The sequence below is a fragment of the Ammospiza nelsoni genome, chromosome 3, assembly GCF_027579445.1.
Source record: "Ammospiza nelsoni isolate bAmmNel1 chromosome 3, bAmmNel1.pri, whole genome shotgun sequence".
Classification (NCBI taxonomy): Eukaryota; Metazoa; Chordata; class Aves; order Passeriformes; family Passerellidae; genus Ammospiza; species Ammospiza nelsoni.
Genome location: NC_080635.1, coordinates 33,192,439 through 33,216,309, shown reverse-complemented (window position 1 = coordinate 33,216,309; position 23,871 = coordinate 33,192,439). Strand labels below are relative to the sequence as shown.

Below are 23,871 nucleotides of genomic sequence, written 5' to 3'. Positions count from 1 at the left end.
CTTCAGTGACAATTAGTTGATTGCTGTGATGGAAAGGTGAAGGTGCAATGAATGAATTTTTAGATTACCCTTTAATGAAGTAACTTCTATGTTAGATGGATATAAGCTTCTTCCTGACTTTTGAATGGCCTAAATGCTGTCTAGCTGTGGCTAACAAGGTGCTGAGATGGTTAAGGGCACTGTAGGCTGGGGCTTAGCCCAGGAGCACTGCAGCCCTCAGCATGGTTGTTCTGAGCATCCCACAAATGGTGAGAAGTCCTAGGTTCCTTGTTGGAAATTCTGCATTGTTAATACACTTTTTTTCCCTGAAATTGTTAATGCACGTTTTTTCACATGTATAATGATGAAAGTGACTTTAAATAAAGCTTTAGCAATAGTCATTACTTCCTTTGTAGACCTTATAGAAATCAAAGATGAGGGAAGTTGGGCAAATCTAAACTAACCTGTACTAAACTGAGTAATTGCAGTCTAAAAATGAAATTGTTACTGAATTCTGGTGTGACATTGTAAAGTATAATAGTATTAAGGAAATTTTTTACCCTTAATAGCAAATAAGTGGCATTAATTAAGGAGTTGTGTGTTGTGAATGTTTCTGATATGAAATTCCTCATAGATTCAGAACTGAGAATCTTTAGCTCAGACTGGGGTAGGGGAAAGGTGGCATGATAGGTTTATTGGTGGACTTACCTCTTAGAAGGTAATTGCCTTCTACTTTTTCCTGTTTATTCCTTTTGCTTTCAGTTATATTTTAAAGTATATTTTGTGTAGGTTTTCCCATTACCCTCAACTTCCTTGTATTTGCTTAGTGTATGTTTTGAGAAAATTAATGACTTTTGGTTTGGCTCAGCAGGGTAAGTGTTCTACCTTGTAGCAGTTCAGATTTCATTTGGTCATTAAAAGTCAAGCTGTAGAGCTTGGTTTTTTTTCCCTGAAAAAAATTTTAAATTATTTATTGTGTAAGCATGTAGGATATTTGAACAGTATAGAGTGATAAAATTCAGAATTATACAACACTAGTATACCATAACTATAACTTCTTATTCCAGAGGCATTGTTGTAGATTCCAGGCTTACCCTTGCAATTCAATTGTCCCTTCTTTTGGACAGAGTTAAGGTTTTCTCTGTAAATCGAAAACATCTGAAAATATTTTGGTATAATTAATATTTGATGCTGATAATATGATATGTTTTTTAATATTCAAGTTTGGAGTTTTTTTTCTACAGTGTTAATGAACTTTTTTTTTCTTCTCCCTTAGGAGAATATATAAAAAACTGGCGGCCAAGATACTTCCTGCTAAAGACAGATGGCTCTTTCATAGGCTATAAGGAGAAGCCCCAGGATGTGGATCTGCCATATCCACTCAACAACTTTTCAGTGGCAAGTATGTATTTCCAGTATTTATTATTCTCTCAGCATATTGACAGATTATCTGCTACATATTGCTTCGTGTATAATTCAGAATTTATTGGTAACACTGTAAGTTTAGTGCCATGTGCCATACTAATGCACCACTAATCTTACATCCAGCTCTACAAGATGTATTTACAGTAGCATGGAAGAACCATTTGGAATGTTTTTAGATGTCTAAGTTCTCATTTTTTGTGTGTGTGTGTCTAAAGTGTCTCTAAATAACAATGACATTTGACAAATGATTGCTGTAAGAAGAAAATTCCTGGAAAGTTTACCTTTATTTAGATTGCTGACCTCTTCTCTGTTTTTCATTAGTATCTCTGAATTCACTTGAAAATTCAAATTAATTAGAAAATTATCTAGACTTTCAAATGACACAGAATCATGCTAAGTTATTTTTCTCTTGGATAATCAGGTAATCAGCTCTCCAGCCTGGTTAATGAGTAATTTCAAGCAATCAGACAATTTGCATATATTAACAAAGCCACAAAGTGTGTATCTGTTGGATAAAGTGAAGATTGCGTGTTTTCCAAGAATGTTTCTAAAAGACAAATTTGTAGGGTTTTTGATCAGTCAGAGTGAGATCGGTGAGTGTTTCTGAACAGAAATGAAAGTATTTGAGGAGAAAATTAAAGGGGAAAAAAAAAATCTCTCTGAGTTGCAAATACCACAGCTAGAACCTTTCAGAGGATTTATCCAATTTCTTTAAAAATTGTACTAAGTGTACTGCTATACAAAAAGTGGCAGTGTTTAGTTTTAATTTTGTACTTAGGGAAAGGGTTCCCTTCCTCTTCACTGCTGAAGATGGAACAAGTGCTACTGAGACTGAATTTTCCTATTTTCTTGATAAAATTGTACTTGTGACTGACTCTGCCTTTGTGTATACAAAGTAATTTGTGTATTTTATTTGGTAAGAAAATAATCTTGTGCTCCAAGCTCTCATCTCACAGCTAGAAGAGGAAAACTTTACATATTCTGATTGCAATAGAAAATGATATTGATTGTGCAAACCATCTAATAGCATTAGAGGCTTGTTTTTCCTTGTTGGTATTCAGCATAAAAGCAGTGATGTCTTTAAGTTTTTCATGTGAGTAGGAATTGACTAAATCATGGCCATTATTCATTCCTTAGTTATTGCTCTGCATATTCTAACTGCTCTTTTTTTACCAGGAAATATTTTTCTAGATACTTGGTCCCTGGTTTTCAGCAGAAGGATGATTTCTAGAAATACAGTGGGCTTTTTTGTTCTGCTTTACCATGTTCTCCATTGCATAGTCTGTCTTCCCTTGCTGCACCAACTAGAAGGGTGATCCAAATGGTAGTTCTGCTAAGCAAAGAAATACATAATCAGCAGTTATTATAACATAATTACCAGTGTGTTGGTACTGGTTTTGGTTGGGTTTTTTTGGTTCCCAGAGGTTCTGTTATGTAATTCTGATATTAGAATGCTGTCCCTGAACTTTGCCTTGATGGAAATGGAAAGATTTCACGTTGTTTTCCAAAATGACACCATCACCACCCCCACCACCCCCCCACCAAAAAAAAAAAAAAAAATCCTTTCTGCAACTAGCAAGTCTCATAGATCTGATTCTTAGGCTATGTAAGCTAAAGCATGCAATATTAATTGAAAAAATCCAGTTTTGATAAGCATGACTTTTTCTGTTTTTCTGACAGGAAAAGGCATAATTTTATCAGAAACGTTGGCTGATCAGTGCAAGAATAGGGAGATGTAACACTCATCAAAAGAATCTCATGAAATTAAGTGGAGTGCCTGTGTAGAATTCACAGGATGAAAAGCAAACCAGGATGGTATTACACTCTAAATTGCAAGGGATTGTAAGTTTTTTATCATCTATTTTATCTGTCTGAAGATGAGCTCATCAGTAGGGCAAATAAACAAACAAAATTGCTGTATGAATGGATCACATCTCATGGGAAGTACCTGGTAAATGTCAAGAACTGGTCTCATGGCCTCTGATCCAAGAGTTCCTGAGCTGCTGCAGTAGGTTTGTGGCCACAAGCAGCGCAACATATTTTTCCTGTAATAGTGAAGTACGTTTTCATAAATTACTAGCCAGGCAGATGGAGTGTGAGATCACTGTTAATACCATCTTGATTAGGTTGGCAGGGACTTAAAGATTTGTCTTTACAGTCCTATCTTCATGTAATCTTTGTAGCTATCTGTAAAGTGAGAGTGTGGTCTCAGTCTACTTTTTGCTCTCCAAATGACAGACATCTTTGGCTCTTGCTCGCAATTTGTTATTTAAGCAGAAAAGGCCAAGGCTGTGGTATTATTTTTGTAGTACTGTTGGAGTTAAACATGGGAATGTTTGCACAGTTCTACTTTGTATGATTCTTGTTTAAAACTTTCTTAGCAACTCTGTAAAGCTAGTTACTTCCATTGTGCAGATACTTTCCCACCAGTGTCCCCTGCCTTCCACTCCTGTGACATTTTTTATATTGCAAAAGTAAAGCTCTTTCCCAGGCATAGTAGCATTTCCCCTAGTGTGGCTCCCTGATTCCTTCCAAGATAACTTTTAAGTTCCACACCTAAGCATTTCTTTCTTTGGTCTTTTGTCATTTGTGAACTCCATTGGGAATGAGGAGAAGGCTGGAGAGAATGAAGTTATTTTACAGACTGCTAAAAGTGCTTCCAGTGATAAATATGTCTTTGCTAATAGAGCCTTTCTCATTGAGGAATGTTTTGTCATAGAATGGAGTGTTCAGAAGCCTTTTCCTTGGGGTATTCTGGGAGGAAATGTGGGGGGAAGGCATTTGGAAGTGTGTGTGAGCAGATAGACTCTTTTCTTGGAGAGGGAGAGGCTGAGGCAGCACACATGTGCCTCAGTCCATTGCCAGCCACCCAAAGAGCAGGGGAACCACGGGAGCCTGAAATGGAGATGAGGGATCTCTCTTCCTTGGAGCACTGAAGATGAAACACAGTTGAGTGAAGGGTATGACAGAGTGGGGCTGGTTGGAGCTGAGCCCTGGGGAAGGACACAGGCTGGCCTTAGGTGTCCTGAATGGACTTCACCCCTCTGTGGCCACTACTCTCCCAGCTTTGGGTGCACAGGGAAGAAGGCAGCCATGGGCACCCTGCCCTGCATCTTGGAGCTGCTGCAAGGTTGCAGGAAGAACAAATCAGCCAGATTTGGTGATACTGAATAGTGTGTAGGAATCACTGGCTCCTCTCCTGTGGAGCCAGCTTATTTTATACCTAACAAACCCACCTTCTTTTAAATGAGAATGTGAGAGCTGTGTATTTGAAGTAGGCTGTTAGTCCCTTCATGCTCATGCCTTGACACTGAGACTCACACAAAGCTCTGCCGTGGTATCTCACCGTGCACTTGAAGATAAATGAAGGCGGTGTAGTTACATGGGTGGGAAGTTCATTGGGAAAACTTAAATCCGGGTGATACTGGTTTGCAGGGGTAAATTCAGAGGTGTGAGCTTTCTGGAATTGTCTGGTTCAAAATCAGTTCAGCTCTTTTCAGGTAGAGTGGAGCAGTTGCAAGTAATCAAACTGCTGTAGCTTGTACAGATACTCTTGATTGACTGAGTCATGGTAACTGAGTGGGTGTGCATTCCTAGCCCACTTCAACTGCAAAATAAAATATGTTAATTTAAATTGCTTTTGCTTAGGCATTTATGCAGTCAGAACCAGTTTAAAAATAATTTTGGATTCAGTTGGTATGACTTCTCTGTACAGGCAAAGGCCTGATAAAAAAGTCCTGTCTTTTAAAACGCCATTATGCTTCTTTGAGAACAAAACTAATACTCTGGGTAACAGGATGTATTTCCTCAATGCCCTCCCACCCCCTCAAAAAAATCCAACCCGGCCTCATGATGCTGTTTTCAACTGGCTCACTGCTGTATAAGTGTAATAAACGCTGCTTTATATAAACCACTTTGGTCTTTGATTGTCAGCATTATTTGGGAAAGCAGAGTGGGGAAGAATTCTACTTCAGTTCTACTTGAGGAAGATTTGTGACTTCACTGATTTAAAAAAACCCCAACTTCTCACATGCTCAGTGAGTGTGTAGGTAATCAAACAGCACATTTGGGATGAAGTGTCTCTAAGAATTGGCCCTTTGCCTTCATTTTGATCTTTACATGGGGAATAATTGGGAAGAGCTGTATCCCTTTACAGTATCCTTTGAGCCTTGGCCAAAAATGATGTCACCTGGAACTTTTTTCCTGTCTTGAAAGATAATGCTTTCTAAGCACTCTGGTACAGCTACCCTTTTTATTGTCCTTAAAAATAAAAAGCAATTTATTATAATATTATTACCATGAAAAGGTAACCTTTTATAAACTTTATTTTATTTTTATTTTCTCTGTCTAAATGATTATCAAGAACCTTGGCTATTCTAAATGGAGAATCTGTGCTACTTTTTCCTAGTCTTAACTCTTCAGTGGGCCAGAGACAAGATTTTATTATTTGTAGGATCTAAAAATCTTCAAAACAGGAAAATGGAAAGGTTTCGGGGGTATAATGTTAGGATGCAAAGAATTCTGAAGATATTTTTTAAAGAAATGTGTAGGGGAATATGTATGTCTGTTATAAGTGAGATTAATTAATGTATCAAAATACTTCAGCATTAGACACAACCTTGTGTGCAACTCCAGAAATAACTTTTCAATGAGATTTAAGTCCATTTAAAAAAATTTTTTACCATACTGGATCACATGAACCCAGAGTTAAGATATAACTGTACTAATAATTACAGTGTGAGTTTGATTCCAAAGTAATAATAGTAAAATTGAAAAAGTAATGTTAATTCAATATTGAAAACACTAGTTGAGAGAAAAAAATCAATGTACATGTTATATACTGCATTTGCAAATACATCTGTGGAAATTCAAACTCGAATCTATCATGTATAGGAAATATTTCCATCTCTATTGGATGGAGAAATGTTTGGGAGGCTTTAAAATTGCTTTATGAATACTTTCTAGGTGGTGTAGTTGGTATTCTGTCCTTTTGACTTAGAAGTTTGTAGCCAGGCCTGAAAGTTTTTATGCCAGTGTGATTATACCCAGCTGCTTAAATAAAACTGGAGTGTTTGCATGAAAGACAGAGAAGGACAGATAATTTTATTTTCTTCCATTAAAACAAAGTAAAGCCCAGGCAAAACCCATACAGAAATCTTCTATTTCCATTCTCCCTCTTTGTGTGAAGGGGCAAATGACAAATGTTGTAGTGGCACAAAGACATAGATGCTACCTTGGTACTTTTTGAAGTATTGGAAATAAAAGACTTTGCATCATGGTGAACTGCACAAAGTTTGATCTTTTACATCTTCAAGGAATATAATAATGGGTTTTTTTGGTCATATTTGTTGTTATATTATCAAAGCACATATAAGTACTTGCCATGAGCCAAGCCCCACAGAAGTGGGATTTTTACCCATACAGAACAAAAAGTCAGTCCCTGCTCCAAAATACTAAAATTCCAAATATAAAACAAGTGACAGCAGATGGATGCAAACAGATGGGGGGAGTATGAGAAAACTATGAGACAGTATTAGCCTGTAGTACAAGCAGTGGTCTCAGCACATCAACAACTAATCCATTGTCAAGGTTAGATTTTTACTCTCATCTCCCTTCTTTTCTTCCTCCCTCCTTCCCTCCCTCCTGTTTTTAAATGCACGGTGAAGGAAAGTTTTAAGGAAGATTTTAAAGAGAACTAGTATAACAAACAGAGAGAAATTAGAAATGCTTTAGAAAACTGATGATGAAATTGTCACAGTAAAGGGATGGGTGGCATTTTGATACTGAATAAAAAATGATAACAAGGGTGAGAGTAGGCTGTGGGGACAGACAATGTTGAACAGCTACCTATATTTGATGTGATAGAGCTGGGTAAGAAATGGGAAATGCCCAAAAGAGAGTGATGTGGTCAAGGGAACAATGGACAAAAACAATCTATTATGAACAGTTTTGGAAACAGCATTTTTAGGGTAAACCTGTATTTGTTTGGATAAAAGAAGAGATATTAAATTGTTCACATAAATCTCTGTGTGACCAAATTTAGGTTTAGGGTGATACTCCCCCTAGATAAGATGTAGTAAGAAGGAACAAAGCCTTTTGGATAGCCTCAGAGAAGCAGATTTCCCTCAGGGAGTGGGTAAAGTGAGAGAATCAAAAGGGGACCAAGCAAAGGGTGTGTGTATGGCTACACACGTATGTTTGTTCCTATGTGTAAAATCCATGGACTTTCATGTGTGTATGAGCAAAAATCTGTGTATTTGCCTCTGTGTTATGGAAATGATCTATTTGTTCTGCTATTTGTCAACATTTGTCTGACAAAAAGGTCATGAGAGAAGTGTGGATTTGGAGTGCAGAGTAGCAGGAACAGAAAAAGGGATTTGTAAGGAGTGTGTTAATTGATTTTGATATGAAAGAAAAATTAGATTAGCAATTAAATAGGCAAAGGTTGGGACAAAATTGTTTATTTTGTAAAGGGAAGACCAAGAGAAAAATAAGAAATCAAGGTTAAATTATTATGCAAATAGATAGATACACAGAGACATACAGATCTGTGTAAAGACAACACTCTCCCTGTATGTTAAAAAGTGCAAACATTATAAATAATGCAAGCAGTGGCTTGATACTATTTTTTTAATACAATTTGATAATCACGGGAAGTTATCCTCTGTGCTAAAACTCAGTCTGTATTGTCTGTATTAGAAATAATTTCTCAGATATGCAACCTTCTGTTCATTTTTTAGTACAATTTTTTATGGCTGCTTGAATGTTTAGTATTCCTGTCTAGCCATATCAACACATTCTGCTGAAGTTGAAGCCTTTCATATATGAAATAATAAAATGGTATTAGTGTTCTATTTTTTTAAATGCTGAATGACTGCATTTAGGAAAAGAATGCTGGTGATTATACAGTTAAAGTTATAGAATTCAAACTTTTTAATAAAATCTGAACAGATGATCTGTGTTTTTTTTTTTTTTTTTTTTTTTGGAACTGGCAGGTTTCAGGCCCTCTAATTGGCTTCCCAGCTTTGCAGAGTAATTACAGCTTCAAGCAAACTTTGTCATCTGTGGTTCAGAATGGTGTAAAGTAAACAGAACGTTTTGAAATACAGTTTGTAGTTAGAGTTGCTCAGGAGAGTTTAACTAGCATAACTACTTAATTTAGACAATAGCAGTTATTTGAAAAAGATAGTCTAGCATTTTAGAATTGTCAGGTTGGTTGTTGAGATGAAGACAAAAGTTAACCTCTGGTATGCACCTGACTTTGTTTTGTTTTTTAAAAGGATAATTTCAATAATTGAGAAACATCCATTGCATTTCTTTTTACTGTTCTGATTTAATTTTTTTCCATTTTCGGTATACATCCAAAAATGGCCAAAGGAGAAAAATGCACTTGTTGGAACAGAGTTGTCATTCCCTGTTTTACTGTTTTTGTATTTTGCTGCTTTGAACAAGTGTTCTCCCCCAAGGTATTTCCTCCCCTCTAATATTAAAGGAAAAGTTCTCATGACCGAGGTTTCATCCCAGGAAGACAGAAAGCTTTAGGAATAAAATGTGTAATTCCAAGTTGTAGATGGCTAGCATACAAGAACACAAAGTTGAGTCTGTCTGTTTACTGGCTTACTCATCTTTTTGAATGATAATTTAGACTTCCAACTGTTTTGAGTTGAGATTCAGTCCTTTAATTACATATGTTTATGTATAGTAGCAAACTTGAAGACATTATGGTAGAATGTTCTCTCCTCTTGGTAATGACCCAACTATCACTCGAGCATTCGGAGCCAGCTCTCAGTAGCCAGTTTCACTCTTTCTTCTGTGCTTTTGTATTTTCCAAACTATTCACTCAGTCTTAAACTACTATGCTTTTTCCACTAATTAGTAGAAAAATATTTTGATAATTAGCAGTAACTGTGTATTACAGCACTTATTCATCTTAATAGATTTCTTTCCTCTAGTAGTAGGTGAAAGATATTCACAGATGATTTTTTATTCATGTTGCAGTCAGGGCAGGAATAGTGTTCAGCCCATACATTTGTGTACAGCAGCACGTGAAGCATGTGGGGCTACTAAATATCAGCAGGCTGAAGTTATTTTTACCTACTTGAGAAGAATGGGTAGCACACCTCTTTTGGGAATACACTGGTCCTCCACTTCTTTCTGAAACCCTTTTTGCTTCATAAGGGATGGATAGGAATGTATTCAATTTTAACCTTCTACGAGGAAATCAAATCTTTAGCCACTCATAACGGAATATTACCAAAACTAATTAAGTTTTCCTAAATTTTATTTTCCAATAATTCCTCCAGTGATAGTGCAATGGCATTCTTGGGGGCTATTTGTCTGGAGGTTTTTTTGTTTTCAGTACCATTTTCAATTCTTGAAGTTTTTTAGTACCTTTCATTGATTTAATTAATCATCTGTAATGAAAAATCAGAATAATTTTTTTGTAAAAATGTTTTATTATTATTTATGTTAATAATTATTTTGTTCTTGTTAATAATGTGCATAATCACTTTGAGGGTTGACTTAAAAAATGTAATATAAGTAGTATATTAGATACAGATTTACTTGAAGTACATACCAATGTATATATTTATTACTTTCTATAGTATATTATATATACTATATGTCTATTATATAATATATATTATAAACTGTATATAGTATACTATAACTATAATATATAACTATATATTACATATACTATACTATATATATATTTTATACATATATAGGTGAGGACCATATACATAGCATTTGGTCATAAGCAGATGTAATTCTATTAGTTCCATTTTTTTCATGCATGAGTTGGAAAACTTAAATAATGCAATTTAAATGTATGCATATTTGTCTATATTGACAAAGAGAAAATAAATGGTGGAATTCAAAATCTTCAGTTCCATCAGAGGCATTGGAGAGGATGTGCTTTTTGATTGGTACAGATTTTTATGCAGGTTTGTCTCTGCACCTTTTTTCCTTCAGACTGTCCTAACACAGTCAGCTCATGTTTCTCCCAGGCAGCTTTTCCCACCTTCCTTTCTCTAAACTAGGTACTCCAGTTTGGCTATATTCTAGCTATCCCCATACTTTTCTTTCTCATATAGATTCCAGTCTTTTTCTTGTCCTATTACCACTTTCCTCCCTTTATTCCCTCATCTTTTGTTCATAACAGCTCTCCTGTAAATAGCTTGCTGTATGCCATCTTTCTCCATTGGATTTTGCCTCAGTGAAGTACATTCTTTGTCATACTGTCTGAAGAAGAGGGTAAGGCATTATGAATATAAGTGAAATGCTTTCAATTTAGCATGTGGAGAGGCAGTAGATAGCTGTAGTCTCTGGATTATACTCAATGCCTAGTCTTTTCAATGATTTTATGCTTTAGTAATTGTTACTGTAATTTTTTACCCTCCTCCCACTGCACTCTTATCCCTCCCACATGTAGTGTGGCCAGATGCCTTTCATTTTCACAGGAATACTAAAAGGATATCAAAGGTCTTGATTTGCCAAGTTTTAAGTCTCTTCTCCAAAAGCAGCATTTTCCAGCAGTGTGCAGCTTTAGGCAGACACCCAGTAAAGAAAACTTCAGCCTACATGATTGAAGTGTGATAGGATTAAAGATGAGAGGATGGTTTTGTCAGGAGTAAGATGATATAATCTTAGAGCAGACAATGCTTCTAGTCTCTTCTGCTAGGAAGGTAACCCCACATGTTCCTTGGAAATTCAGCTGAGGGAGTTAAAAAAAAGCCTGTTAACCTTCCCTTCACTGTCACTGTGATTGTAGCTGGACTTCAACCATACCCCTGGGGATGGGGGTTTCTTTGATGTCATGGATAATTGCACTGGGCTACAACCCTGGTTAAGTACCCTAAGCAACTCTACTCTTATCATGCTTCTATCTGCCTTGTTTCCCTTCCAACTTTTGTGTTAAGCTCCCTCTTCTTGTGTCCATCCTGCTGTAGATCTTTCTTCTCCGTATTGAGGATGGTTCTCATTTCATCCAAGACCTAGCAGAGCATGTATAAGCAATGAGGGTGAATTACTGTTTCTCATTTTTAATGAAATGTTTCTTAAATGGAATGTCATCTCTGTTCCTGACAGTGAGCAATCTGACTTACATAATAATTTATAGATGTATGGTGAATATATAGATTTGTTCATCAAGGAATACACCTGTGCACAATATTCACTCCTTTTGTTTCTCATACCTGTGTCTGTGAAGCTTCTTAGGTGTTCTGCTAAGCTGCAGAAAAAAATACTATTGATAGACATATCCACTTCCACACTTTTTTGTTTTTTCAAATAAAAAAATTGCAGTAGATGATAGTTGAGGTTTCAGGATCCTGAATTTGTCAAGAGAAAATATGTCAAGCCAAAATAATTTATTTCTGTGAAAGGAAAGCATGCCTTGTTAAGTGGTACATGTCATATGACTTCTGCAAAGCGTTGACATTAACTGGAATAAAGAATAGTAAGCTGCATAAGTAAAAGGTGTGGGTCAACTGGTAGGTGGTAACTATATCAAAAAGAAGTTACAGCAGATTGTAGGTGAACAGGAATTCATTTACCATATCATTATTGATTGATTTGTGAACCCGATGAATCATTTTAGATCACACACACACACATTTGATCTGGATCGGCTTTGAACAAGTGATAATATTCCAGACATGAGATGTGATGGTTTGTGTCTATGGTGTGGTAGCTGCAGGAAAACGAGTAGCACTTTTGACAGAGTAACCTCAGCTTCTCAAAAATGTTTAAATGTATTTGCATGAATAAGGAGTTTTAGATTGTCAGAGTTTTGCAGCTGTAATGTTTGGTGCAGCATCGTAGAACTAATACACAGCAATGCTGAACCATTGCCTGAATCACCAGTGTGGTCCTGCCACAGAGGAGTAATGGGTGGTCTGAAATATGTCTGGAGTTGTGGGATAAGGAAGATCTTGGATCTGAAAGCACAGCTGGTGAGGGACACATGGATTGAACTGACTTAAAGAAGACTGAAAAGAGATAAAGCAGTGTTCAAATGTCTAAAAGGGATGGCTGCTGGAAAGATGAAGTAATTTAGTCAAAAGGGCAAGAAACAGTATGCTGAAATTATAGGAAGAGTTGCATTAAATCCTAGGAAAAATATTACAGCAATAAAAATAGTTAATTTATTTATAGTAGGATAGAATAGTTTGCTCACAAGCATTTTGAAATTAGTACTTTTTGGGGATTTTAGAAAGGGTGTAGAGAAATACTTACAAGAAATAGCATAGGTAGATCTGATTCTGCCCTAGGGCACAAAGAGAATTAGATGATTTCCTGGGGCAGCCCCACTGGTGGTGTGTGTGGGGTTGTTCTATATTTAATAATCAGACTAATTTAAACATCTGAATTTTCTTAGGCTATTTTATAATAAACCTTTCCCTGAAGTGACAGTACTATCAGTAATTGTGACATGGTTACCATTGAAGGGAAAATGTCATATTCCTCCTGCTGGGTGCAGATGGAAAAATATGCCAGTGGCTACTGCTGTTTCCTTGGCATGCTATAGCAATCCAGGATCTAATATTCTACTTAGCCTCATAACACAGACCAAGTTAATAAATGGAGATGGCATTTTTATATGGACAATGATACAAATTCCATCAATTCTTCTGACTGCTTTCTTCACCTGCTTTATTGTTACCTATTACCTTTTGTTCAAACCTGTGGTTGTATTGCTGTTCTGTATTTCCTTGTGTGCTGGATTGATTCTGGATGAGGATATATAAGCTGAATGAATTTCATCTAAGTGGTTTTGTTTGCTTTTCACCTGTTAACTGGCAATATATAAAAAAGGCAATGTCATGTATTTGTCTAGAATGTCAGCTAATGAAAACAGAGCGACCAAAGCCGAACACATTCATTATCAGATGTCTTCAGTGGACCACGGTCATAGAGAGGACGTTCCATGTAGACACTCCAGAGGAACGGTGAGGTTTTTGTTCTTGTTTCCCTTTTCACAATCCTTGTGCAGAAGCCTCAGCAGAGTCTCTGCTGGGCCTGCACAGCAATCAGCACTTGGAACTGTGACATTCTGAGCAGTTAGTTAAAGATTTTTAAGTCAGCTTCTGTAAAATATTATCTGAGCTCATAACTAGAGTAAGAAGAGTTGCCTGCGAGTAGGTGGGATGAGTGTGTTCAAATAAGCCAAAACTATGTCATGATATGTCTCTGAAGTGTTAAATTTTGAACATCCAAAGCCTAGATTGAAATATTTCCAGCCTTGCTGTCTTACTCCTCCTAATGTGCTTCTTTCTTTTGGCACAGAAAGCAGCATGCTTATTATAATTTATTTTGTGTTGGCTTATTAGTTTTTCTTGTTTCAGTAAACATTCATAAACGCTTAAGAATTAACTTTTTAATGCACCAAAAAGTTTTTTTAATGAACGGAGGAGATATGGGATAATGCACTCAAATTTTCTATACTCTGTCTACTATTAGATGCACTGAATCTTCTTGCTGTGGACATCTATCCTTTTGAGACCAGTACTATGATCTGGCTATCATTTTTTGTATCCGTAAATAACCAACAGCTTTGCTTTTTCTGTTATTTCACTTAGAGGTTTTTTTATTCTACCTTGGTACCATGTCTCCACCCTGTCTTTTTTTTGTGCAGTGTAGTAGCTCACTCTGCATTCAGTAGTAAATACCACCAAAATATCCCATATTCCTTTCTGGCTGAGCAAGAGGCAGCAGGTAGCGTGCTTGGTGTGGGGCTGTGACCTGTTCAAGGGCTGCTTGGTGTGTCTGTGCTGCTCCGCTGGCCCTGCTTGTCCCTCCACAGGAACCATCATCTGGGCCTGTCCCTCAGTGCAGCCACAGGTTTTTAGGATGCTTGTAGGAATTTAGTATCTTGGAGTGCCTTTTTTGAGGGAAATTTGGGAAAAAGCCTGTAAGTTGAGTTTTAAAAGGAGAGAGACAAAGACTTGAACATATGATATGGTTTAATAAATCCTATTTTTTTTTCCTCTGAAAATGTCTTGAAGGGAGGGGGAATACCAAAACCCCTCTTAAAATAGTAAGTTATTATTATGAGATACTACTCCATAAGAAGTGACATCTGTGCTCATGGGTGTATTATACCTGGAACAAGTGTTTTCAAGTTTCCACTAACACTTAGAGAATCAGAAGCTGCTAATTCTTGAAGTTACTCATATAGTGATCCTTTCTGGTGAACTTCACCCCATTTAAGAAAATGCAAGAATTGGAAGGAAATTGAAGTGATTGATTTAATATGAGTCTTCTGCTGTGTAACAGAAGAACATTGAACATTGAAGCAATGTAGCATGTGAAAAACTTTATGAACTATGCAATACATTTTTTGAGTTTCTGATAGAGGTGTTGGCTTGTTCATGATAGGGAAGAATGGACAGAAGCAATCCAGGCTGTAGCAGACAGACTTCAGAGGCAAGAAGAGGAGAGGATGAACTGTAGTCCAACTTCTCAGATAGACAATATAGGAGAAGAAGAGATGGATGCTTCAACAACCCATCATAAAAGAAAGGTAATGATCTTAAAAAATAACTTTTGAGAATGGTCTAGTCAGGTAAACCAATATGCAGGGAATAGTATTTCAGCAGAAATTTCAGCGTAATATAAGATCAAAGTACTTATTTATTTCAATAAAGCTGAACTGCTCTAGTTTTGTTTATTGGTTAAGGTGATATGGCGCTTCTGAAAAACAAAGTTCAGCCATTCAGGCACATGCTAACATTCTTCTTATTGTTTGACTATTTTTTCATCCTTTTGTTTGTTTGCTATTTTAGAAAGTATGGTAATAAAATATTTTCTTTAGACAAGTACTTTTGCCTCTTTTCTCATGCAAATAATACCCAGTACAAATTAGGTGATTTGCATGAGAAAGGCTAGCAGGATCTGGCTTTTAATGACCTTGGGTTTTGCTAACTTGGGAAATAACTTTGCTTTAGTTTTCAATGTATTAAAGAAAACAGCATTTCATTTTTCTGTGGTCCTTTACAGCTTTTGGTCTGAGTAGGAACACGTACATTGCTGACTATAACATACTTGTGGTTGCATCTCCAGAGTCAGCAGGTTAAACACACAGCCAAGAGCATGTTTTAAAGATCTGATGCCACTCAAAGTTTGCTCATGTGTCTCCTCAAACTCATGTCCCTTATTTGCTATACAGAGTTGACATGACTCAAGAAATTCACTGAAATTGCATGAAAAAATAATAACCAGTTTACATAGGACTGACTTTATTTTTCTAACTAGAAGTAAAACCTGTAGAAAACCAAGTAAAAGTCTGGTAACAGAGCAAAACAGTCTTATAGCTCACGTAACTGAATGCCTTTGAGTGATGAACAATACAAGAAATGGTGAACATTTCTTTATTTACTAATAGAGTGTGTTTTGTTTGTTGTGATACATGAAGCAAGAACCATAGAAAAGTCAGGGCTGAGAGCTACACCCTTCAGAATATAAAAAAGATGCCATAGGTAACTTTAGTTCTAGCATGTCTTAATTTTTAAGAACTTGAGTTTGCTGTCCAAACAGAGTTCTTTTTATGCAGTTACATTGTATACAAATTTCTAACCTTTGTCTACTATAGAAAAAGTTAAAATCAATTATATAGAGCTGTAACAATGCTCTCAATATATATTGTCAGGCTGACTGTAAACCTTTAGCCTGATGGCATGGATATTTAATGACTGTGCTCCAGGGTAAAATATAAGTGGCAGTGAGACAGAGGCAGTGTTTAAGATGTGTCAGCCTTGTGAAAGGCAGTGTGATTGTGTGGAAGGGATTTGGGGCTGCTCTGTTAAAGATCTGAGCAGTGTTCCAAGCCTGTGTATCCTCTTAGTGGAGTACAAAACCACTGCGTAACAACACTTGTTTTCCAGGTGTCAAAATTAATGCTGTCTGATACAAGGAGTTTATCTGGAATGTGCTCTCCTTGTCCACAGTGCAGTGTGTTTTCCCATTCAGCAAAAGGGGTTGTGGGAACAGGGGTAGGAGGATCAGTTTTGTTTCTGTCTTGCCACTTGTGCTTTAAGAAATGCTGCAATAATATGCTGGGACAGTGTATGGAAAATTTAATGGCTTTGGCAACCAAAAGCAAATATTTAATGGCTTTGGCAGCAAAAAGCAAACTCTATAGAACAAAGGTGAAATGAAGAATGTTGATGTTCAACATCTAATAACAGAGCAAAATAGCAGAACTAGGAAAAAAGGATAAATAAAAAGGTAATAAAGTAAAAAAAAAAAAAAAAAAGAAAATAGAAATAATAGAGCCAAAACTCAGAATCCCACAGCAGATTTCTATCTGTTGGAAGATGTTAGTGAAAGATGCTCAGAAGTTTTTGAAATAAAAAATGTGAAGTGACCACTATGACAGGGAATTGCCAATGCCTCCAACTTCATTGGACTGTGAAAAATGAGTCTTTTAAAAACTGTTTCTCTATTGTAGAAATGTCTCTGAAAAGCTGTTGTTTAATCTTTCGTAGTTGTTAATGTAATCAGAACCATTTCAGTTATGATGAATTAATGCATTTTTATTGATTTTTTTTTTTTGTATTGGATTTCTTTCCTTTCAGTGATTTTTACACAATGTGTCCTTTTTTGACAAAAGCTTGTTTTGTCACCTGATTTTACATCTAAGCCCAGTGAATTTTGCTTGTGCATGCACCAGATGGTATACATATGAGTAGAAGAGCATAATCAGATTAAGAGACAAGACAGAGAGGAGTTGGGCCTGTTCTTCTCTGAAAAGGTAGCGAAAAGAAAACAGCCTTTAGGATGTGAAACTTGATTTGAATAAACACGACAGCTACATCCCTGCTTAGATTAGCTGGAAGAACCACAAGCACCTCTCGTTTTCCCCAATTTTTTAAAATGGTGTCAATGTGCAATTCAAGTTTTACACATCACTAAAATTTGTAATACTCAAAATTCTTAGCCAACTACTTTTACTTATTGCTGTACTATTACTTCTTAGTAGAGTTTTTCTTTAAGGAAATCAGATAAAAAATCCACATGGTCTAATGTGGATGTGCACAATTGTGCACATCAGGAATAAAAAAAAAATTTAGTTTCTTTGGAAGGAATTTTCAACACCTACATTAGGGTGTATTTTGGTGAGCAGATCATCCATAGGGGATGATGTGTTTAGATGGTCAACAGATATTTCCTTAGGGGAGTAAAAAGGTTTTATAGAAAGCTGAACATCGTGTTTTTTTGGTTAGTGCAGTTTCCTGTGGCTTCATTGCTTTTTCTTTGTTTACAAATTTGATTTGCAGGATGCAGGATGAATAAAGAACAGATTTTTCAGAGGAAGCCTAAAAGTAATGTAATGAAGAAAATATTCAAAACTTGGAGTACATTAGGAATGAAAAACTAGGGAAAATCATGAAAGAGAAAGAATCCAATCTTATGGGAGCCTCCAAAGTTACCATCTTCCTTCAGGTTTAGGAAGTATTTCCATTTTCCCACCAGTTTTCAGTACACCCCTAGCTATGGCATCTGTGTTTTTATCTCCCAAGGTCTTGTGTTCTTTGGCAGGCTTTTTGAGTTACCCTGCGCTGCGTATCATCTCTAAGCCTTCTGCTAAGCTTCTAAGGAATGAGAGCATCAGGAGACTTTATTCTTAGAACTAACACTACAGCCATAATGTGCTGTTAAGCCATGGCTCAAAATCTTGCAAACCTATTACCTTTCTCTTATAAATATACATATATTTTTAACTTGTTTTCACTGAGCTTGCATCTAGATTCATGACTGCTTTGCTGAACATTATGTAAGCAAATTTTGGGCAAATCAGTCTTTCAGTTTGACTTGCTGCCCTTAGTGTCAAATCCATGTCTGTGATCAGTTGAGCCAGGATCCTCCTTCTGTGTATGGGCAAAGGGCAGTTTTTCTGACCTGGTTTAATTCAGACTCTGTTGGTCACTCTCTAAGTCCAATGTCTTAGAGAAAATCAGAAGTGTTGGAGAAGTTACTCCTCTAAGGTTGCATGTGATCTCATAAATTTGTGACTGGTAAAGGGATAGATTGTTACAGTCACTCAACTCTCAGTCACTCAGTCACAGCTCAGTATTTTTTATCAATAAAGCTGTCAGCCATTGTTTGTCAGGGAGCACAATAGCTTATGACTGAAGGATTTTGCCCTGAATTACTCTTCTCCTACTTGAATTGTGTTTTGAATGCATTTTTAATTTTTCATGTTTTTCTGTCAATATTCACTGCTTTTGCTCAAAGGCAATTGTTTTCTGCTTGATGGTTGTCACAGAGCCATGGAGCAGGTAACCTGACTTCCCAAAGTACTGAACTGAAAGTGATCATTGAGAAGTCTTACCTTTAGTTGATTGAAAACAAGGAGCCACACAATGTTGTGATCACAGCTTCGCATACTACAACATGCACTGCAGGTTATCACACATTAGAGTAGGTTTTGGAAAAACTGACTCTTCAAAGATTTGTCTGTAGTAATAAACTTTAACTTTACATTCAGTTGTGTAAAATGAGTTTGCTTTAGGTAAAAATTATACTGAGCTTTTGAAATCTCCGTTACTCATATTTCTTGCTGGGATAAATGCAGTTTTGTTCCTCCTGATGTGAGGTGGTTTGAGCAGCAAAGCAAGATCTGTTACTGCAAAATGTTTGTGTGAGCATCAAGGTTAGTTGGCTTAGAAGCTACCAATCAACAGTTAGATGGGAAAAAGATTTATTTCCTATTGATGCAGCTAGAATTGATATATGGGAAGCACCCTCTTCTTAATGAAGCTTTGAAACACCCAGGTATCCAGGTGTTAAATGCAGTGTTGAAGACCTTTTGCAGCTTTGAAGTTGCAGGTTGAACACTTAAAAGCTGAGGAATTGTGCATTGATGTGGTTGATGGAACTTCAGCCTTGTATGTGAGCACATTGCAAACTGACTCTGAGTGAACAACTGCATAAATTGCTTTAGAGTTTGTCAACAGCAAATTCAGATCCACAGTAATAGTATCATGCACTTGAGCTTAAAGGAATAAATAATTTCAGAAGGTGATTTTGCCCTTTTTTCTCTCACCTGAGTGAATATATTTTGCTGCTGCTATTTGCAGTCACACACCAGGGATATGCCCAATGCCTCTACACCTGGAATGTGTGTGAAATATGTAGGCAGTGTTAAGAGGTATTTCTGGTAGAGATAAGGAAAGTACTAATTCTCTTGTGGAAACTACAAGTAGAATTTTATCCAGAAGAGCAGTATTCAACACAACTGCCTGAGGCCATGACTAGAGATAAAAAGAGGCACTGAGAAGATGAAAGATAAGGTATGATCTTTTTCACTCACAAAGCAGGATTAAGTACATTTAACTTTGCAATACTGAGACTCAGAGTATGATTACTCTTTAAAAATGTTTTGAGGTGTGCTTTTCACAAAGGAAGAAAGGTCATTGATGCTGCAAGCCAGTGCTATAACAAGAATAGGTGAGGGTATTTCCTTTCAGAATTTGTAGCTGCTTTTCTCCAGTTGCAAAACTCAAAACAAAATGGTTTTGTGGTGCTGCAACCAAGCCACTAACACAGCAGAATGAAAGATGTGCTGTAGAAGCACCCAGTGATTGGCCAAGTAAATTCTGCTGTCAATTCAAGGCAGCCCTGTGCAGTCACTGTGTTCTCAGTATTGTTCTCTTTTTTCTATACATCCTCATCTTTGCATCTGCATAGACCATGGAGCTGATGCTTCTGAACTGGCTTACTTGCAAAAGTAAGAGGATTATTGACTAAAACTTTGGACTCCAGAAAGTGGCTATACTGCTTTGGGATCTGAGATCATCTGGTCATACTCTTACCATGTGTGGCATGCCAGCTGAGCTGATAAACCTACGAGACTTGATTTGTCTGTGGATGGAACCAGCTCTTGGATGTACTGTGTTTAACCTGCAAAACTAGGCCAGTAAGAGTCACAGGAAAGATGAAAACTTGCCACCTCCTCCTTTTCAGACCCAGATTGATTAATGTAAATACCGTATAATTGTAATCTCTATTGAAATTTTTAAAAGTCTAATTCTAATGGAAAGGCTGCTGTAAAGTCTTATAGGTACAACATTTCAGTTAGGATTGTCTATGTTTCAAAAAAGCCCTCAGTGCAGTGGTTGGTGTTATGCAAAACCTACTGATACACCATGTTTGTGTGTCCCTGGTAAAGCAGGAGTTCATGAACTTTCTTAAATGTGGTGCATTCTTGAAACGCTGCTTTAGGCTAAGGCCTTGTCCTGTGTGTGCTTTATAAAAATAAAAGTGTTTGCAGTACTTGGCTTTTGAGCATTATATTAATACTACTGAATGATTTATCCTGCTGATTTAATGACAGCAGCTAGCTGCCTTCTTTGCCTTGGTGAAGAGTAGCAAGAGCAGTGTTCTCTGGGTACTCAGCCCCTCCCCAAAGTGGAATACAGGGAGGGGAAGCAGAATGAAACCCCCATAATCCAGGGGAAAAGGTTCAGTGATCTGATCAATGCTCTAGTGTATCCAGAGAGGGGCAATGGAGATGGTGAAGTGTCCAGGGCAAAGTCTTATGAGGAGCAGCTGAGGGAGCTGGGCATGCTTAGCCTTGAGAAAGAGGGGACCTTACTGTTCTCCACAACTGCCTGAAGGGAGGGTATAGCAAGAGGAGGCGGATTGATCTCTTTCCCCAAGTAAGAAGAATGAAAGAAAGTGCCTCAAGTTGCTTCAGGAGAGGTTTAGAGTGGATATTAGGAAATATTTCTTCATTGAAAGAGTTGTCAAGCATGGAAACAGGCTGCCCAGGGAAGTGGCAGAGTCACTATCCCTGTAGCTATTTAAAAGACATGTAGATGTGGCCTTTAGGGACCTGTTTAGTGGCAGACTTGGTAGTGTTTGGTTAACAGCAGAACTGGATGATCTTAAGGGTCTTTCTTAACCTAAACAATTCTTTGATTACAAACTTTATCACAGAATTGGGCCTATTTTTTTAAACTGTTTTTGTTTCATCAGTAACAGGGTTTGGTTATGTATTGGAATGGGATAACCTAAGTCTTGCTAATCCTTGTTCTTTGTTCCTTATAGACAATGAATGATTTTGATTACTTAAAACTACTGGGCAAAGGCACGTTTGGCAAAGTTATCCTGGTCCGAGAGAAGGCTAGTGGCAAATACTATGCTATGAAGATTTTGAAAAAAGAAGTAATCATTGCAAAGGTAAGAAAGTTTCTATTTTTACTATTGGGTCATTTTCAAGAATGGAATAATCACTATTTAATACATAAGGTGTATTGATTTTTGAGGCTAAACTTAGTTTGATAGAAGTATGTGTGTATCTTCAGAAAACAAGAATGCAAAAAAAACCGTATTACCATTTTGCATGCTTTTTCCCTATTTTATAATCTAGAATGTGCTAAAACACTGAGAGATTTTACTGGGCAGCAAGATAGTGCAATCTGAGTTTATACAACAAAAAGTGCATTGTGAGGCATATTGGATGCTTCACTTTTTTTTCTAAGTCAGTTGCAGGTTTATTCAGATAAACACATTAATTGAATGGGCCTGTGCTCTGTTTCTGCTGTGTTGTATAAGATTGCTATGCATGGGACTAACAATTCCATTTTTTCAGTTTTTGAGAAATAGGAAAAGTTTGAAGCTGATGGCTGAAGTTGTGGTTTAAACTGGCATTGTCCAATCACTTAAACTTGTTTACTGTCACTGGCTCTTGTGCATGGTCATAATGTCACTTAAGCTAAAATTTAGATCATATACTCTGAGCTTTACTTCTAGCAATTCTGAAGTTTTGAATCCCACTTCCACAGAAGTTGAAAGCAAGAAACCTACATACATGTATCAAAATGAGACAGAATTAAGAAGAATCCCAATTATTTAATGAGAATATTTCGAGGAATGTGGATCTGACTGATATTTTTGAATGCTTGAAGCTAACAATATCAGTATCCATAAAAACTGAATGTGAATGGGTAAACACTATTTTATATATATTAAATATTAAAATAACCTTCAGAATTGTATGGTTTTCCTATGACCTATGAAAACAGGGCTTACAAGTGTTTTGCAGTCTATGTTCATTGTCTGTCACGCTCTTTCTAATAGCTTTAGAATGTGTAGATCAGTTGCAATTAAATTTGGCAGAGGAATGGAGATCTCAAAGACAATTGTATTTCCTTGAGTGTCATTATAACTAGCCCTGTTACAGAGGGAGAGACTTAAATTTATGTCTTCAGCAGTGAAGAGGCTGACCTATGAGTTCTGTGTGCCCTCAGCAGCTGTCTTGTGTGCAGTGGCAGCCTGGGTAGTATGTGCATGGTTTGGGCTAACAGCAGCAAAGAGTGCCCTTTTCTTCTTCATAGTCAGGAGATACAGGAAGAACAGAGGGCATTGCTGCTGCCCTACCCTGATTCTGCATGGGAAGGAGCCCTCAGTGGCCCTCCTTGTAAGACCTGGCAGCAATCTTTGTGGTTTGCCCTGTGGGGCTCAGAGCCTGTCTGGTTGCTGCATGTTGAGCCTCTGTCTCCAGCCTGACATCCATGACCAATGTTCTGCTCACCCCTGGCATCTGGGGATCCACAGGAGATCCTGTGAGCTCCTGTTCTGCAGCTGCTGGCTTGTATCCTTCCAGCCTTCAGAGCATTTCAACTTGTTTCTTTGTACCAATACCAAACAGATTTTTAAATTTTAGGGGTTTTCTAATTACTTTGTTGTCTGCAACAATGTCACTGACTTATTAGAATTGATTAAAGCTGATTATTGGGAAACTTTGTCTAAGGTGAGCAAAAAAATCTTGTTCATAGAAGTATGTATAAAGGTAGAGAAATTTTGAAGAAATAAGATTGAATTTTAATTTAGCCCAGTCAGGCTGTGAACATGCTATGGGGATTTATCAATAGCATTTAGCTCTGAAGATCGGTGCTAAGGATAGGGTCACTAGGTAAAATAAATCTGCAGTCCCAATTCAGCATGTAAATGATATAATATACACTCTAGAATCACAGAAAGGCTTTGGTTGGAAGGCACCTAAAAGATCATCTTGTTCCAACCCCCCTGCTGTGGGCAGGGACACATTCCACTATTCCAGGTGGAACTATCCAACCTGGCCTTGAACACTTCCAGGGATGGGACATGCACAGTTGCTCCGGGCAACCTGTTCCCAGTGTCTGACCACTCTCTCAGTAAAGAATTTCTCCTTAGCATTTAATCTAAATCTCTCTCTTTTTAGTTTTAGACTAAAGTTTTAGGCTTCTTGTCCTATTGCTACCTGCCTCTGCAAAAAGTAGCCCTATAAAAGCCCTAAGCACAGTATGAAGCAGAAAAGTGGTACATTGACAGCTGTATCGCATCTGCCCAGTTCAGGCTAAATCTGTTTATCCTGTTTACATGACAGATTAAGGCTACACTTACAAGGAAATGACTACCAATATTACAAACTCCTGAAGCAATTCCAGAAAAACTGGCCATTGCCAGCTTTTT

General features: G+C 37.1%; 1 protein-coding gene across 2 annotated transcripts in view; it reads left to right on the top strand.

The window, feature by feature from the left end:
- AKT3 (AKT serine/threonine kinase 3) overlaps positions 1-23,871 on the top strand; it is a 151,581-nt gene that overhangs the window by 77,221 nt on the left and 50,489 nt on the right. For both annotated transcript variants that reach the window (XM_059467292.1, XM_059467293.1), the window contains 4 exons: positions 1,256-1,381; positions 13,250-13,361; positions 14,791-14,935; positions 21,466-21,597. In XM_059467292.1, coding sequence (XP_059323275.1) covers positions 1,256-1,381; positions 13,250-13,361; positions 14,791-14,935; positions 21,466-21,597 — 515 coding nt within the window. The remainder of the gene's footprint in view (positions 1-1,255; positions 1,382-13,249; positions 13,362-14,790; positions 14,936-21,465; positions 21,598-23,871) is intronic.